This window comes from Oncorhynchus clarkii, chromosome 10 (assembly GCF_045791955.1).
Source record: "Oncorhynchus clarkii lewisi isolate Uvic-CL-2024 chromosome 10, UVic_Ocla_1.0, whole genome shotgun sequence".
Classification (NCBI taxonomy): Eukaryota; Metazoa; Chordata; class Actinopteri; order Salmoniformes; family Salmonidae; genus Oncorhynchus; species Oncorhynchus clarkii.
In genome coordinates, this window is record NC_092156.1 from 46,436,593 (window position 1) to 46,453,116 (window position 16,524).

The window sequence follows — 16,524 nt, forward strand, 5'->3', positions numbered from 1 at the left end:
ATCTCCACAAGCCACACATTGAACACCACCCACCAGCGAACACTTGCTCCAGCATACATTCACTACAAATATTTACTGGTTCACATAGATTCATAAAGTAGCACCACAAATACATGGAGCAGATAGACTGACCTTTGTTGTTGTAAACATCAAGGTAGTTTGGCGCTGAGAAGATGGTGATTAGGGAGGGGAAGCCGGTGGTTTGGCTCTTCCGGTACATCCGGTAGCTATAGGGCACCACAGAGAGAGTGGGAGGTGTTTTCAGGTTGATCATCTGGATGAATCATCAATTGTGTAAAAGCTACTGAAAAGTGTGTGTGTGAGAGAGAGAGGGAGAGAAGTGTGTGTGAGAGAGAGGGGGAGAGAGAGAGAGAAGTGTGTGTCGGTACATACCCAGCATCTTGTGCTTCATGTGCTCGGATGACTGATAATAAGTTATTGTTCTGTAGGAACTCACATACAGCTGGATAACTGCAAGGCAGAAAGGAGAGAGGGTTTAGGGATGTCATATACACATTCACACTGTTTGACACATATCACAGGGCAACACAGCCTGACCTATGGAATCGAACAACGTGCCCAAAGCAGAGGTATTGTGTAACAGAGCATACACATTACATTCAACTGAATACAAACATTATTTTCTGCATGTTACATTCACGAAACGGAGCATGACCGAGCATGACACCCCTGGTCCAGCCACAGAGTAGAACATTGACATTGTCCGAAAACAAAACAGAGCAGAGCACCAGCAGTCGTCAGTGTGCTGTTATCAGATCACTGCTCAGCATGATGCAAGACGTAACAGCCCATCCCAGCCCGACACATGGCTCACAGGTCGCCCAAAGCAACTTAATGCCACTCACTGGGCCTTAAAGAACACAACAAACCATCATGTCAGCTCTCATTTGACGGCTAACTGGCTGTCACTTCTACCCGACAGGAAGTGTGAGGATTAGGACATTTTCCCCATCCTTTAGGCATACTGTTGACGAGATGGCCTGCTTGACAGCATTGGTTCTCCGCCTCTCTCTCTCTCTTCACAGATCACTCCTTTCCTTGTAGCTCTCCCTCTTCCTATCACTCGCTCCAGTTTGGTCTGGAGGAGTGAGTTGTCATAGCAACAGCTCATTGCAGAGCCCCAGGGGGGTTGTGGGATAGACGGCAGTGTTGAGTTGATACTGGCCCTTCTTTTATTCCACGCTCGACTCCGCCTCACCCACGGTGCATTTCAACCGCCTGGTTTGGAGTAGGAGATCCCCGTGTACTTGTCTACGCCCCCTCTCATCTCCTCTACATTCCTCTCCTTTAACCTCACAACAGCAGCTGCAAGTGGAGTTGATACCCCACTAGCAGCATCTAATATATCCCACTAGCAGCATCTAATATATCCCCCCCTCTGTATCTCACTCCATCCTGCTGATCCAGACAGACAGAGATGCTGATACAGATTCAGCTCGATTCCATTCCAGTTCCCAAAGCTCCAATTTGACCTCTCAATCTATAAGCTTAACAGACGTCAAGAAGCCAGGATGTGTATACGGTTAATAAATAATAGTGTGTGTCGGCGTAAGGTCAAATGTATTCCAATCAATGTCCCCAAGACGGCATTGTTTTTCCCCCACCCTCTCACACCAACGCTTCATGCCTCTGGTTGCAGACAGAAAAACGGAGCATCCGATGTGTTTCTTCATATTCACAGGGGTTGAAAGGACCAAAGGTGCCAATTTTGAAAACAGCAGTGGTTGACGTTAGCAGGGCAAGATTAACGTAGGGGCTGATTAAGGAACGATATACAGTATGTATTATATACAGTGCCATCAGAAAGTATTCAGACCCCTTGGCCTTTTCCACATTTTGTTACGTTACAGCCTCATTCTAAAATGTATCAAATGCATTTTTCCATCATCAATCTACACACAATACCCCATAATGACAAAGCGAAAACCGGTTGACCTTTTGCAGATTTCAAAATACAAAATCAGGAAAAACGTACAGTTTGGAAAGCAAATGCCTACTGCTAAAAAGAGAAGACTAATCTGTCGAACCAATATAACTTTTTGTTGTAGCTAACAGCAACGCTGTTGTTCAAAGTAGCTCATCTTGAGATAGGCTATTGCCACAACGAGCACATCTTCTTCATTAGGTTTTTTAAAACATTTTATTTATTGAACCAGGCAAGTCCGTTAAGAACACATTACTTACAATGATGGCCAAACCCAGACGACACTGGGCCAATTGTGCGCCGCACTATTGGACTCCCAATGATACAGCCTGGATTTGAACCAGGGTCTGTAGTGAGGTCTCTTGCACTGAGATGCAGTGCCTTAGACCGCTACGCCACTTGGGAGTCAACATACAACTGGAATTTTGATTTAGTAGCCAATATATACTATATATACAGTATACATTGCCTCCTAATATTGTACATTCTGTGTGTCGCTTCATTGGCCTGGGCTATTGTTTATTAAATTCAAGACCAGATTGATCTCAGTCTGTCAGTGTCGGTGTAGCCAGTCATTTCGATCATTTGTGTGGTATTAGAAAAGATTCCGCTAGTGTCTTCTGTCATGTACATTACTTAGAACTGCATGAAATGCGTTTATAAAAGGCAGATTTTTTTGGAGGGGGGGGGAATCCTAAATATGCCTCTGCTCAACTGTAACCTATCTGTGTCATGGCAGGGAGCCTAGTGGGTTGGGTATTGGGCCAGTGTTGGGCCAGTAACTGAAAGGTAGCAAGATCGAATCCCTGAGCTGACAAGGTGAAAAATATGTCGTTCTGCCCCTGAACAGGCAGGTAACCCACTATTAGTAGGCCGTCATTGAAAATAAGAATTTGTTCTTAACTGACTTGCCTAGTTAAATAAATAAATAAAAAATGGTTTCATTATAACGTTTTTTTTTTTTCCTTCTCTTCAACAGTAAATTTACCACGCATCCAATTGCATCTTGGCGCAAGGTTTTGTTTACAGAACATGATGGTGGGCCGGTTAGGGTGGAAAGGTTATAAAAATTAAAAAACAAAGCCCCGGGGCCTATGATTTCTTAATCTGCCCCTGGTTGCTAGCTAGCTCCCGGACTAATTATGACAGGGCTTCCCTATGCTACTTTCACTATATACATTGAGATCATGAACATAAAAAGAGACTACAATCAGCATGAATAGAACCTGCAAATTGCTGTGGTAAATGATTTTTAAAAATCTGAAAATAACAGGAGATTACTTTCACCATGGTTATGAACAATTTTTTATGCACATACTGATGACTCAAGCCTGCATATTGATTGTGCATTTGTACCCAAATGTGCTGCAGTTTTTTAAAGTCCATGGCTCAGTTGGTCAGAGAAGGCGGTCTCTCGTGTCTGTGTAAGATTTGGCTCCTGAGGCGTTTCTCTGGACCACTGTAGTGCTGAAACCATCAGGTGCTGAAGCCGTCGGGCTACAGAGTGACGGATGAGAAGCACTGCTGAACTGTTCCCCTGAAGACACTATTGTAACTCCTCACCGACAAACCAGACCGTAGGTCTTTCACCTCATCATATCAAAAAAAAGCACAGTCCACCACCTAACAACAAGGATGCCGGGTGGGACAACATACAGTGTTATGTGGCTGTCTGATAGTTCCCTTCAATGTATTGCTGTGGTCATTCAGAATGATACAGTCCACAAAAGGACACAAAGCCTTTACAACATGGACATAAGCCAGCTGAGATCCACCAATAACACCTACTAATCACCAGGGATCCCATATGCCCCCTCTCAAACTGACAGACCAATGACCTGAGGTGTGCACTTGTTTATGTGTGTAAAAAAAAGCCTCTTATGAGGATGTGTTCACCTACCACAGCCATGTATTGCACCAAAATCTCCATCCACCCTATCCTACCACCACCATCCCCTCTACCCCTCCCTACAGCCACGCCCCATCTAAGTTGTCATTGGCGTGTGAAATATTAAAGTGTTCAAAGATTTGGGCAGGAAAGAAAATACACGAATAACGGCCGGGCTCTGAGCACCTTCCTAGAGCCTACCGAATGCAGCCCCATATACATCCAAGGCTTTCTGCCCAAATACCCTCGGCACCCAGAATGTAGGTCAGTGCAGCGGCTGTATCTCACACCGACATGACATATAAACGGCACACACTATGGCTGACAGGATACAGAACCACGGCAACACAGATGCACATCGGGGCTGTGTGCGCGCTGCATTTCCCTGTGTGTGTACAAATAGAGATTTGGATTCGTGCCGTTTGGTTTGGAGGTAATTGTTTGGTCGACAGATCCAGAGTGGGACAATTGACGACTCAAAAACACGAGGACTAGTTATGAAAGAAAGTAAGTGTTGAGGTGGAGCGAGAGAGAGCTGACCTGTAGAAGTAGGAGCAGCCTCGGACTGTGTTGTGGCTGAAGTACTCCTGGGTTTTCTCGTTGCCAAAGTCCTCCAGAGGGTCAGACCACAGTAGGTCACACATGGGCCCAAACGCTGGAGGCTCCTTGAACCGGTCTATCTACAGCAGAGAGAAACGTACTGAATTCAAACACGAGCAAATACGCAAATATTCAAAACACAAAAACAACACTCTCTCGCACGTACACGGGTACTCACGCATGCACTCACACAAAATGCACGAGTGCTGTACTGAAGTATGCGAAGACGTGAAACACAGTTGATTTGATTTTCCTATGCATGGCTTGTCAGTGCCATGGTGGTAGTTCAATACCTTCTTTATGTCATCTAAGTTGTGTATTTCTGGTGAGAGTCCTCCATGGACACACAGAAACTGCTGGTTCATGAGGGCAGCCAGGGGAAGGCAGTCAAAAGCGTCCATGCATGAGTCATACACCTGCTCCGAGTACTTGATTTTACCTGTCCACCACAGAGACACAACTGGATCAGTGCAATGATACAAACAGGGACCTCAGGGACCACACAAGTCATCCATCAAGGTGGAATCCTGACGTGAGATACGAGCTAATAGCTTTGACTGTTACATAAGCTGTCCGTTGACATTAATGCATGATTCACGCTTAAGAGAGATTTCAGCCTGGAATAGATAGTCCAAGTAAGAACAAACACAATATCTCACAGTCAAAATCATTTACATTTTAGTCACTCTTAGCCAGAGCAACTTACAGTAGGGAGTGCATACATTTTTGGATGTATTTTCGTAATAACATCCAACCATCCTCTCTCAAGAGGATATACTGTATTGTGTAATCCGACTGAGCAGAGAAGAACAAGATGACTCCCGTCATGCACTTCTCCATGGATGTTAAGAGACCCAGAGAACTATAAAAAATAAAATTAAGAGTCGCACACTTCATTATAAACTCCCAGTAATTTATTGGGTAAATCACCTAAGACCCAGAGAACACCTCTACCATCTGTCATATTCCTTCCCAGCTAAGGGATCTCGGATATTCATCACAACACCTTCTCACACTTCTCCCCAGGCTCACCCGATTTCATCTTTGTTTGTGTGTGTCTGTATGCCATGGCAGTCTTTTTTCATTAACTCCTAATCCCCAACCTTTCACAGCATTGGTAACCATGGTGATGTGCCACCGGAGAAGATGCGGAAATAGGTTCCAGGTCTACCTGTACTTGTAGTACTTGTAGTACTGCTTCTCCTCGTGGGATACCTCGGCTCGAACCATCCATCCACTACTTTTCGCTAATGTATCACGCTTTCATTTTCAAGAATCCTTTCATAGCCTCTCAAGGAACAATGCACGAGATGACACAGAAATAGAACATCTCTGGAGAGTACTCACATTCTTGTTTGAAGGTGAAGTATTCTGTCAAATGTCTACATTCATGGTTTCCTCGCAGTAAATATAGCGTCTTTGGGTAGAGGATTTTCAGCGACCAAAGGTACAAAACACACTGTCAAGAGAGTAGATAAAGGGTTATTAGATCAGTTTACATACACACACAAAAACTGAATGATATGATGCACTGTTCAGGACCTAAAAAAAAAGGCCTGCATCAGGCTGCAGCTTGACGATAACAACGTCGGCGTTATATAACATTGGATATAAAATCAGACCGTGTCACGATCAATGACTGCCTCGAGCTCAAACCAGAATAGGCCTGAAAATGGACCTTTATTTGAAATATTTGAAACGCAACAAGCAACAATTTCAATGATTTTACTGAGTTACAGTTTATATAAGTAAATCAGTCAATTGAAATAAAATTCATTAGGCCCTAATCTATTGATTTCACATGACTAGGCAGGGGCGCAGCTATGGGTGGGCCTGGGAGAGCATAGGCCCACCCACTTGGAGCCAACCCAACCCACTGGGGAGCCAGGCCTAGTCAATCAGAAGTCGTTTTTCCCCACAAAAGCTTTATTACAGAAAGAAATACTCCTCAGATTTATTGACAGTCTGTTTGGCTGGTATCAGACAATCCCCTAATTGAAGAAGCCGGATGTGGAGGTCTGGTGTGGTTACACATGATCTGTGGGTTGTGAGGCCAGTTCAGCGTCCAGCCAAATTCTCTAAAACGACGTTGGAGGCGGCTTATGATAGATTAATGAACATTCAATTCCCTGCCAAAAGCTCTGGCGGACATTCCTGTAGTCAACATGCCAATTGCATGCTCCCTCAAAACTTGAGACATCTGTGGCATTGTGTGACAAAACTGCACATTTTTGAGTGGCCTTTTATTGTCCCCAGTACAAGGTGCACCTGTGTAATGGCCATGCTGTTTAATCAGCTTCTTGATATGCCACACCTTTCAGGTGAATGGATTATCTTGGCAAAGGAGAAATGCTCACTAACAGCGATGTAAACAAACATTTTAGAGAAATCCGTTTTCTGTGCGTATGGAACATTTCTTGGATCTTTTATTTCAGCTCATGAAACATGGGACCAACACTTTACATGTTAGGTTTATATTTTTGTTCAGTATATATCAGATGAGGACCCCCAGCCATTGATTTGGTGACAGCTGATAAAGATAGTATGATAATCATGAGAATTGGTGGAGCCAGTCTGTTTGCGGATAATCAACCCCTCAGGCCAGCGGGAGAGCCTTCCTTTATGCAAATGCAACTTGTCAGCATCGATTGCATGTGATTGGATGATTCCTCCTTCCTCCTCACGGAAGATTCCGGGGGAAGCTGGCCACGTGGTGTTTTTGCGGTGCTTCAGTGCACTATAGCTCTTCCAACATAGCAGCGCAGGGACATAGCACAGCACACGGAGTGGCACAGGGAGCGAGGCAGCAGGACAGAGACGCCATTTGTCTCTCATTCCATGTGGAAACGGCAGGAATGCCTCCCAGTCTAAAGGTCTCTTACCTCGATACTGAAGTATCCCCGGTCCACATAGTCTCCCAGGAAGAGGTAACGCGTCGTGGCCGGCGAGCCACCCACCTCAAACAGCTTCATAAGGTCAAAGAACTGCCCATGGATGTCCCCACACACTGCAAAACATCAAATCCCACAGCATGAGAAAAGATCAGCACATTATTACTGGATCTGTTAGCATTACATACAGTACACAGCGGGCATTTTATATACAGTTGAAGTCGGAAGTTAACATACACTTAGGTTGGAGTCATTAAAACTTGTTTTTCAACCACTCCACACATTTCTTGTTAACAAACTATAGTTTGGCAAGTCGGTTAGGACATCTACTTTGTGCATGACACAAGTAATTTTTCCAACAATTGTTTACAGACAGATTATTTTATTTATAATTCACTGTATCATAATTCCAGCGGGTCAGAAGTTCACATACACTAAGTTGACTGTGCCTTGAAACAGCTTGGAAAATTCCAGAAAATGATGTCATGGCTTTAGAAGCTTCTGATAGGCTAATTGACATAATCTGAGTCAATTGGAGATGTACCTGTGGATGTATTTCAAGGCCTACCTTCAAACTCAGTGTCTCTTTGCTTGACATCATGGGAAAATCAAAAGAAATCATCCAAGACCCCAGAAAATAAATTGTAGACCTCTACAAGTCTGGTTCATCCTTGGGAGCAATTTCCAAACGCCTGAAGGTACCACGTTCGTCTGTACAAACAATACGCAAGTTAAACACCATGGGACCACGCAGCGGTCACACCGCTCAGGAAGGAGACATGTTCTGTCTCCTAGAGATGAACATACTTTGGTGCGAAAAGTGCAAATCAATCCCAGAACAACAGCAATGGACCCTGTGAAGATGCTGGAGGAAACAGGTACAAAAGTATCTATATCCACAGTAAAACGAGTCCTATATCGACACAACCTGAAAGGCCGATCAACAAGGAAGAAGCCACTGCCCCAAAACTGCCATAAAAAAGCCAGACTACAGTTCGCAACTGCACACAGGGACAAAGGTTGTACTTTCTGGAGAAATGTCCTCTGGTCTGATGAAACAAAAATGGAACTGTTTGGCCATAATGACCATCGTTCTGTTTGGAGGAAAAAGGGGGATGCTTGCAAGACGAAGAACACCATTCCAACCGTGAAGCACAGGGGTGTCAGCATCATGTTGTGGGGGTGCTTTGCTGCAGGAGGGACTGGTCTACTACACAAAATAGATGCCATCATGAGGGAGGAAGATTATGTGGATATATATATTGAAACAACATCTCAAGACATCAGTCAGGAAGTTAAAGCTTGGTCGCAAATGGGTCTTCCAAATGGACAATGACCCCAAGCATACTTCCAAAGTTGTGGCAAAATGGCTTAAGGAAAACAAAGTCAAGGTATTGGAGTGGCCATCACAAAACCTTGACCTCAGTCCCATAGAAAATTTGTGGGCAGAACTGAAAAAGCATGTGCGAGCAAGGAGGCCTACAAACCTAACTCATGTACACCAGCTCTGTCAGGAGGAATGGGCCAAAAATCACCCAACTTATTGTGGGAGCTTGTGGAAGGCTACCTGAAACGTTTGACCCAAGTTAAACAATTTAAAGACAATGCTACCAAATACTAATTGAGTGTATGTAAACTTCTGACCCACTGGGAATGTGATGAAAGAAATAAAAGATGAAAGAAATATTATTCTGACATTTCACATTCTTAAAATAAAGTGGTGATCCTAACTGACCTAAGACAGGGAATGTTTACTAGGGTTAAATGTCAGGAATTGTGAAAAGCTGAGTTTAAATGTATTTGGTTAAGGTGTATGTAAACTTCCGACTTCAATTTTATGATAAAGTGTGTGTGTCTGCAGTCTTGTAAGTCTGCGTGTGTGGTACTGAGAAAAAGAGAGTGCCTGTGTGATGCATGCTTTTCCTGTGTAAATTAGACAGTAGAAGATTTATGCTGTTTCTCGGTTCAGTGATTTTCTCAGAGAGTGTAAAAGAGATGAGAGAAGTTGCAAACTCCTGTTGCCATGGCGATATGATTTTTATGAGAATAAATAATGAAATAAATGGAAGTTTCTATATATCAACTCGCCCTCGCGTGGTGTTGGCATGGCGATGCTGCCTGGGTGTTTGCCCCCAGAGGCCTCTCTCTTTCTACCCCCAGTAGGAGGTGGGTGTGGCTCAGGGACCCTGGGCCTGGGGGAGGGAGCCTGGGAGGCTGGGACTCTGGGACTCTGGCTGGCTGGCTCCAATCCCCTGGAGACAATAACAACTGGACCCTGGATGCTCAACACTGTGGCTTTACAGACTAAACCTGCATCTCATTTCGTCATCTTTCCACATCTCCTCTCTTTCATCACCACTCTCTCGCTCCCACTCACCCTCCCTCTCCTCCTTCCGTCTGCCTCGGTCTCCCTCTCTCAGCTCCACTGTGGCCTTTTGTCCACTCAAAGCTCAGAGCAACGCGAGTGGGAGCCTCTGCTTGTGTGAGTAAAGCAATCAACACACGCACACATGCTTGCCCGCACACGCACAAATAGCATATGCACACTGCACATACAGTAGTAGTACATGAATGCATAAATACACACACACACACAAAACGTAAGACTAAGCACAGACACTCTAAAACAGTGCTAGTAACAGCAAAAATACAGTCGTCTTACATAGAGATCCACACTTTGCAACTCTATTCTTAAGAATGTTGTTGCACTGATACCCACATCATCATCCATATTTCATGCTCAACAAATGAAGCATGTGACCCTCATGTTTGTGGCGCTTGTTCACCAGAGGGTCGAAGGACTACCCCATTGTACTGTAACTAAGGTATCCCGTCTCCATTTACCATCTCCCACCAACCAATCAACCATTTTGTCAGTCCGTCCACCAATCAATCACTCAGTGCCAGGGGAGGAGCCATCTGTACATTGGGCTATGTCTATTTATCATGTTCCCAACTCCTAGTATATCTTGGTAACACATGCTGCACAATGGCAACCAATGCCTTTTTCAGAGCAGGAATGAAATGAAAATGGATACTAATACCAAATGAAATGAAACTAGAATTAGAAGAACCTATGACCCCTAATGTCGGTGACACACAGTGTGCCTATTTCTAACTAAATTATAGCACACGAACAAGGACAGGCAGGCACCAGCGTACAAATAGATTTCTAATCTCAATGTAATCACCTGTATAAACACGGGATAAATAGGCAGTTATCTGACAAAGCAAATGGGTCGGGACTCACATTACAGCCCAGTCCAAGTGAACACTAGCTGCTGATGTAGTATGGTAAACGGTGACTTCCTGTGTCCTCTACTGCCTTACTCCAGCCTTCCTCTCCCTCCATGGCCGTAGTATGACAAGGGATCCAGACATGGGGGAGAGTAGAACAGGCTGATGTGTACAGAAGAGAACCTCGTCTCTCTCTCTCTCTCTCTCTCTCTCTCCCTGAGGAATTATTATGTAAGTTAGTCTGCATCTAGCATCCCATATGAATGCTGTTCTTAATGACAGAGGCAAGACTAAATTCCGAAAAAGATGTGTATGTGAATGAACCAGCAATGTCCTATGAGTGAGTGTGCTTTTGCTGTGCTGTTGTGTTTACAGGTTTGTGTATGCGTGCGCGTGTGAGACTCGTGCATATGGGAGTGTTTGTACAGTAAGCGACTTTGTGTGCTGGTTGTTTGGGTGCGCGTGTTGTGAGTTAGTATAACCGTATCTGTTCATAATGACTTGGTAAGATAAGCCAAAATGAAGACGAATAAAGTATGCGTGAAAGTGGTCTATTATTAATGTCATGTCCGTATCAAATAAACAAGTAGCTTTGAGAATGCTTATGGTAGATAGGTCTACCTGCTATGTGATTAGACGTAATGGTAAATAGGTCTACTTGCTATGTGATTAGACGTAATGGTAAATAGGTCTACTTGCTATGGGATTAGATGTAATGGTAAATAGGTATACCTGCTATATGATTAGATGTAATGGTAAATAGGTATACCTGCTATATGATTAGATGTAATGGTAAATAGGTATACCTGCTATGTGATTAGACGTAATGGTAAATAGGTCTACTTGCTATGTGATTAGACGTAATGGTAAATAGGTCTACTTGCTATGGGATTAGATGTAATGGTAAATAGGTATACCTGCTATATGATTAGATGTAATGGTAAATAGGTATACCTGCTATATGATTAGATGTAATGGTAAATAGGTATACCTGCTATGTGATTAAACGTAATGGTAAATAGGTCTACTTGCTATGGGATTAGATGTAATGGTAAATAGGTCTACTTGCTATGTGATTAGACGTAGTAAATAGGTCTACTTGCTATGGGATTAGATGTAATGGTAAATAGGTCTACTTGCTATGTGATTAGACGTAGTAAATAGGTCTACTTGCTATGGGATTAGATGTAATGGTAAATAGGTCTACTTGCTATGGGATTAGATGTAATGGTAAATAGGTATACCTGCTATGTGATTAGATGTAATGGTAAATAGGTATACCTGCTATGTGATTAAACGTAATGGTAAATAGGTCTACTTGCTATGGGATTAGATGTAATGGTAAATAGGTATACCTGCTATGTGATTAGACGTAGTAAATAGGTCTACTTGCTATGGGATTAGATGTAATGGTAAATAGGTATACCTGCTATGGGATTAGATGTAATGGTAAATAGGTATACCTGCTATGGGATTAGATGTAATGGTAAATAGGTATACCTGCTATGTGATTAGATGTAATGGTAAATAGGTCTACTTGCTATGTGATTAGACGTAATGGTAAATAGGTCTACTTGCTATGGGATTAGATGTAATGGTAAATAGGTCTACTTGCTATGGGATTAGATGTAATGGTAAATAGGTATACCTGCTATGTGATTAGATGTAATGGTAAATAGGTATACCTGCTATGGGATTAGATGTAATGGTAAATAGGTATACCTGCTATGTGATTAGATGTAATGGTAAATAAGTATACCTGCTATGTGATTAGATGTAATGGTAAATAGGTATACCTGCTATGTGATTAGATGTAATGGTAAATAGGTCTACTTGCTATGGGATTAGACGTAATGGTAAATAGGTCTACATGTTTTGTGATTAGATGTAATGGTAAATAGGTCTACCTGCTATGTGATTAGACATAATGGTAAATAGGTATACCTGCTATGTGATTAGATGTAATGGTAAATAGGTGTACCTGCTATGTGATTAGATGTAATGGTAAATAGGTATACTTGCTATGGGATTAGACGTAATGGTAAATAGGTATACTTGCTATGGGATTAGACGTAATGGTAAATAGGTCTACCTGCTATGGCATTAGACCAGTGGAGGATCCTGAGGGGAGGACGGCTCATAATAATTGCTGGAACAGAGTTCATGGAATAGTATCAAGCATATGGTTTCCATGTGGTTGATACCATTCCATTGACTCCATTCCAGCCATTACTTTGAGCCGTCCTCCCCTCAGCAGTTTCCACTGGATTAGACGTAATGGTAAATAGGTCTACATGTTTTGTGATTAGATGTAATGGTAAATAGGTATACTTGCTATGGAATTAGACGTAATGGTAAATACTATTACTTGTATTATTGTTCTCCAGTACTACCAGAAAGCTATTTCACATGTCTATCTACAACAAACACACGCATGCACACTCATGTAAACACTCTCCGTCTCTCGCAATTGCTTCTCATGTTTACAATATCCAAAAAGGTGCCTAGTGTTTTGAAAGGGTATCTTAGTCCATTTGAGCCACCTGGGTGCTCCAGCAGCCAAGCAGCTTTCGCTGGGATGTGTTCATGCTCAGTAGTGTGGATTTGTCTGGACTGTCGGGCTGTTCCGCTCTACCATCGCAGTGGGCTGAGTGGAGTCACTGTACAAGAGAATGAACACTTATGAATATAACTATTGTTCCCTGAAGGAGGGAACGAGGTATAACATACCTCAAAATCAACGAGCAATCATATTCACCTGAAGAAAACTGAAATCACGCCCTACGGACCAATGGATGCTAAGCCCGCCCTCGGAAGCCCCGCCTTCCTGGCTATAATACTGGGGCTGCCAGTATTCCTCAATTCAGTGATCCCAAATATGTTGGACCAAAATACGTTATACCTTGTTCCCTCCTTCAGGGAACAGTAGTTATATTCATAACCGTATGTTCCCTTTCAATCGGTCACTCGGAATAACATACTAAGGGACATACAATCACGCCCCAAGCCGGCTCAGATGATACCAAACTAGGAGGCCCGTGGCAGCCCAAGCACACACACGTTTCACCGACTCCAAAAAGGGGTTACGGAAGCCATCCTTTTCCCTAATACTTACCGGAGAAGCCTGAACTGTCAGAGCCTGATGAGGACTGAACTGTCAGAGCCCCATATAGGGAACAAGAACCTGCTGCAACTTGGCTATGTGTACTGACACGCTGCCACCACAGCCTAAGTGCACAGACCCCACGGTTCCAAGAACAATACTTCCCTTGTGAGCCTGAAAAGCCAGAACTCGTACAAGGAATCGCGAGTCCCCAAAAAAACAGAACACCTGTCGTGACTCGGTGAAGCGCAACACGTGCTCTGCATAGCATCGACCGACCGGAGTCGATGAACCACGGCAGCTGGAGGCTCAAGCCCACAGGAAACCTGCAGTAACTTGTGTACGCGCGCACTGCCACGGCAGCTCAAGGCGCACATCCAAAGGAAACTATGGTAACCCGGATAATGCACACTTTACACGCTGCCGCTCCCACAGGCAGCCCAAGGCTGAATTACATGGGGAACTGTGATAACCCGGATAAATGCACAACCTGCACGCTGCCTAACACCCACTCCCGGAGCCAGCCATAAGAACCCTAGGAGCCACACTAGGAGCAGTTACATCCAAGTGATAAAACCCCACAAAAGGTATGTGGGAAACCCCAATTTACTGCAGCACAGGTATCCCCACTCGTCATGCTCTTGAACAATGCCCAAGGAGCTGTCACACCCCGAGTGGAGTGAGTATGCATATCGCTAGGCAACCATTATCCTTTGGTGTCATATGCCAGGGACATAGCCTCCACAATGCAATGAGAGAGATGCGGCTTAGAAAGGGCCCTACTCCGAGCTGGATTAGCAAAAAAAAATACAAACGCTGCTCACAATGCAGATATCCTTGGTCCTATCCGTATACACTATATATACAAAAGTATGTAGACACCCCTTCAAATGAGTGGATTTGGCTATTTCAGTCACACCCGTTGCTGACAGGTGTATACAGCCATGCAATCTCCATAGACAAACACTGGCAGTAGAATGGCCTTACTGAAGAGCTCAGTGACTTTCAACGTGGCACAGATATAAGATGCCACATTTCCAACAAGTCAGTTCGTCAAATTTCTGCCCTGCTAGAGCTACCCCGGTCAACTCTAAGTGCTGTTATTGTGAAGTGGAAACGTCTAGGAGCAACAATGGTTCAGCCGCATAGTGGTAGGCAACACAAGCTCACAGAACGGGACCGCTGAGTGCTCAAGCGCGTAGAGCCTAAAAATTGTCTGTTCTCGGTTGTAAAACTCACTACTGAGTTTCAAACTGCCTCTGGAAGCAATGTCAGCACAAGAACTGTTCGTCGGGAGCTTTATGAAATGGGTTTCCATGGCCGAGCAGCCGCACGGCACACAAGCCTAAGATCACCATGTGCACTGCCAAGCGTCGGCTGGAGTGGTGTAAAGCTCTCCGTCATTGGATTCTGGATCAGTAGAAACGCGTTCTCTGGAGTGATGAATCACGGGTCACCACCTGGCAGTCCGACAGATGAATCTGGGTTTGGTGGATGCCAGGAGAACACTACCTGTCCGAATGCATAGTGCATACTGTAAAGTTTGGTGGATGAGGATTAATGGTCTGGGGCTGTTTTTCATGGTTCGGCTAGGCCCCTTAGTTCCAGTGAAGGGAAATCTTAACGCTACAGCATACAATGACATTCTAGACGATTCTGTGCTTCCAACGTTGTGGCAACAGGTTGGGGAAGGCCCTTTCCTCTTTTAGCATGACAATACACCGTGCACAAACTGAGGTCCATACAGAAATTATTTGTCAAGATCGTTGTCGAAGAACTTGACTGGCCTGCACAGAGTCCTGACCTCAACCCAATCGAACACCTTTGGGATCAATTGGAACGGTGACTGTGAGCCAGGCCTAATCGCTCAACATCAGTGCCCGACCTTACTAAAGCTCTAATGGCTGAATGGAAACAAGTCCCTCCTGCAGCAATGTTCCAAAATCTAGTGGAAAGCCTTCCCAAAAGTGTGGAGGCTGATATAGCAGCAAAGGGAGAACTAACTCCATTTTAATGCCCATGATTTTGGAATGAGATGTTCGACGAGCAGGTGTCCACATACTTTTGGTCATGTAGTGTACATGTGTAAAGCGCACAACGGACACAGATCCCATATCTGCGGTTGTGGGTGCCAAACTCTCCCGTGCGCCGGGGACAATATATCCCTCCACGGGTCCCCCGCCCAACAAGCGGATGATCTCCGGGAACCAGGGTTGTCTGGGCCAACGGGAAGCGACCAGAATCAACAACAGACCCTCCTGACGGACCCTCTCCACGAATGAGGTCCACCGGAAGAAACGTATAGAGCAGGGTCAGAGGCCACTGATACGCCAAAGCCTCCATTCCCAACAGAGCGCCCAGATCCTTCATTGAGAAGAACAGATGACAATGCACTTTTGCACGCGATGCGTAAAGATCTACGTCGCCCGTGCTGAACTGGTCCCATATCTGGGCAACCACCCGAGGGGTGCGGTCTCCACTCTGTAGAGATAGGACCCCCTCGGAACGTATATCTGCATCCATGTTGAGGGACCTGGGAAGATACGTCAAATTGAGAGATCCGAAATGGGCACTGCTCCATGCGAGCAGATAATGGGCCAGGTTTGAGACAGAGACAGACACAGAGAGAGAGAGAGAGAGAGAGATATAGAGAGAGAGAGAGAGACAGAGAGAGAGAGAGAGAGAGAGAGAGACCAGTTAGAGGTCTTCACGGGTCTAAAAAGATGGAAATGGATCTCCCATATGCATAGATACATTTTCAAAAAACAGAGACACGTTCCAAATGGACCCCAGGCGAGTCAGCCCCGTTCTGACAAGGACCGTGGAAAACAGACCGTTTGGGTCTGGTTCGCATCCGAGC

The 16,524-nt window shown here is 44.4% G+C and overlaps 1 protein-coding gene across 3 annotated transcripts in view; it reads right to left on the reverse strand.

Annotated features, from left to right (window-relative positions):
- LOC139418633 (protein phosphatase 3 catalytic subunit alpha-like) overlaps window positions 1-16,524 on the reverse strand; it is a 56,803-nt gene that overhangs the window by 8,927 nt on the left and 31,352 nt on the right. For all 3 annotated transcript variants that reach the window (XM_071168241.1, XM_071168240.1, XM_071168242.1), the window contains exons 3-8: window positions 7,316-7,440; window positions 5,781-5,892; window positions 4,727-4,872; window positions 4,374-4,513; window positions 394-471; window positions 133-227 (exon numbers count right to left, since the gene is read on the reverse strand). In XM_071168241.1, the coding sequence (XP_071024342.1) occupies window positions 133-227; window positions 394-471; window positions 4,374-4,513; window positions 4,727-4,872; window positions 5,781-5,892; window positions 7,316-7,440 (696 nt within the window). The remainder of the gene's footprint in view (window positions 1-132; window positions 228-393; window positions 472-4,373; window positions 4,514-4,726; window positions 4,873-5,780; window positions 5,893-7,315; window positions 7,441-16,524) is intronic.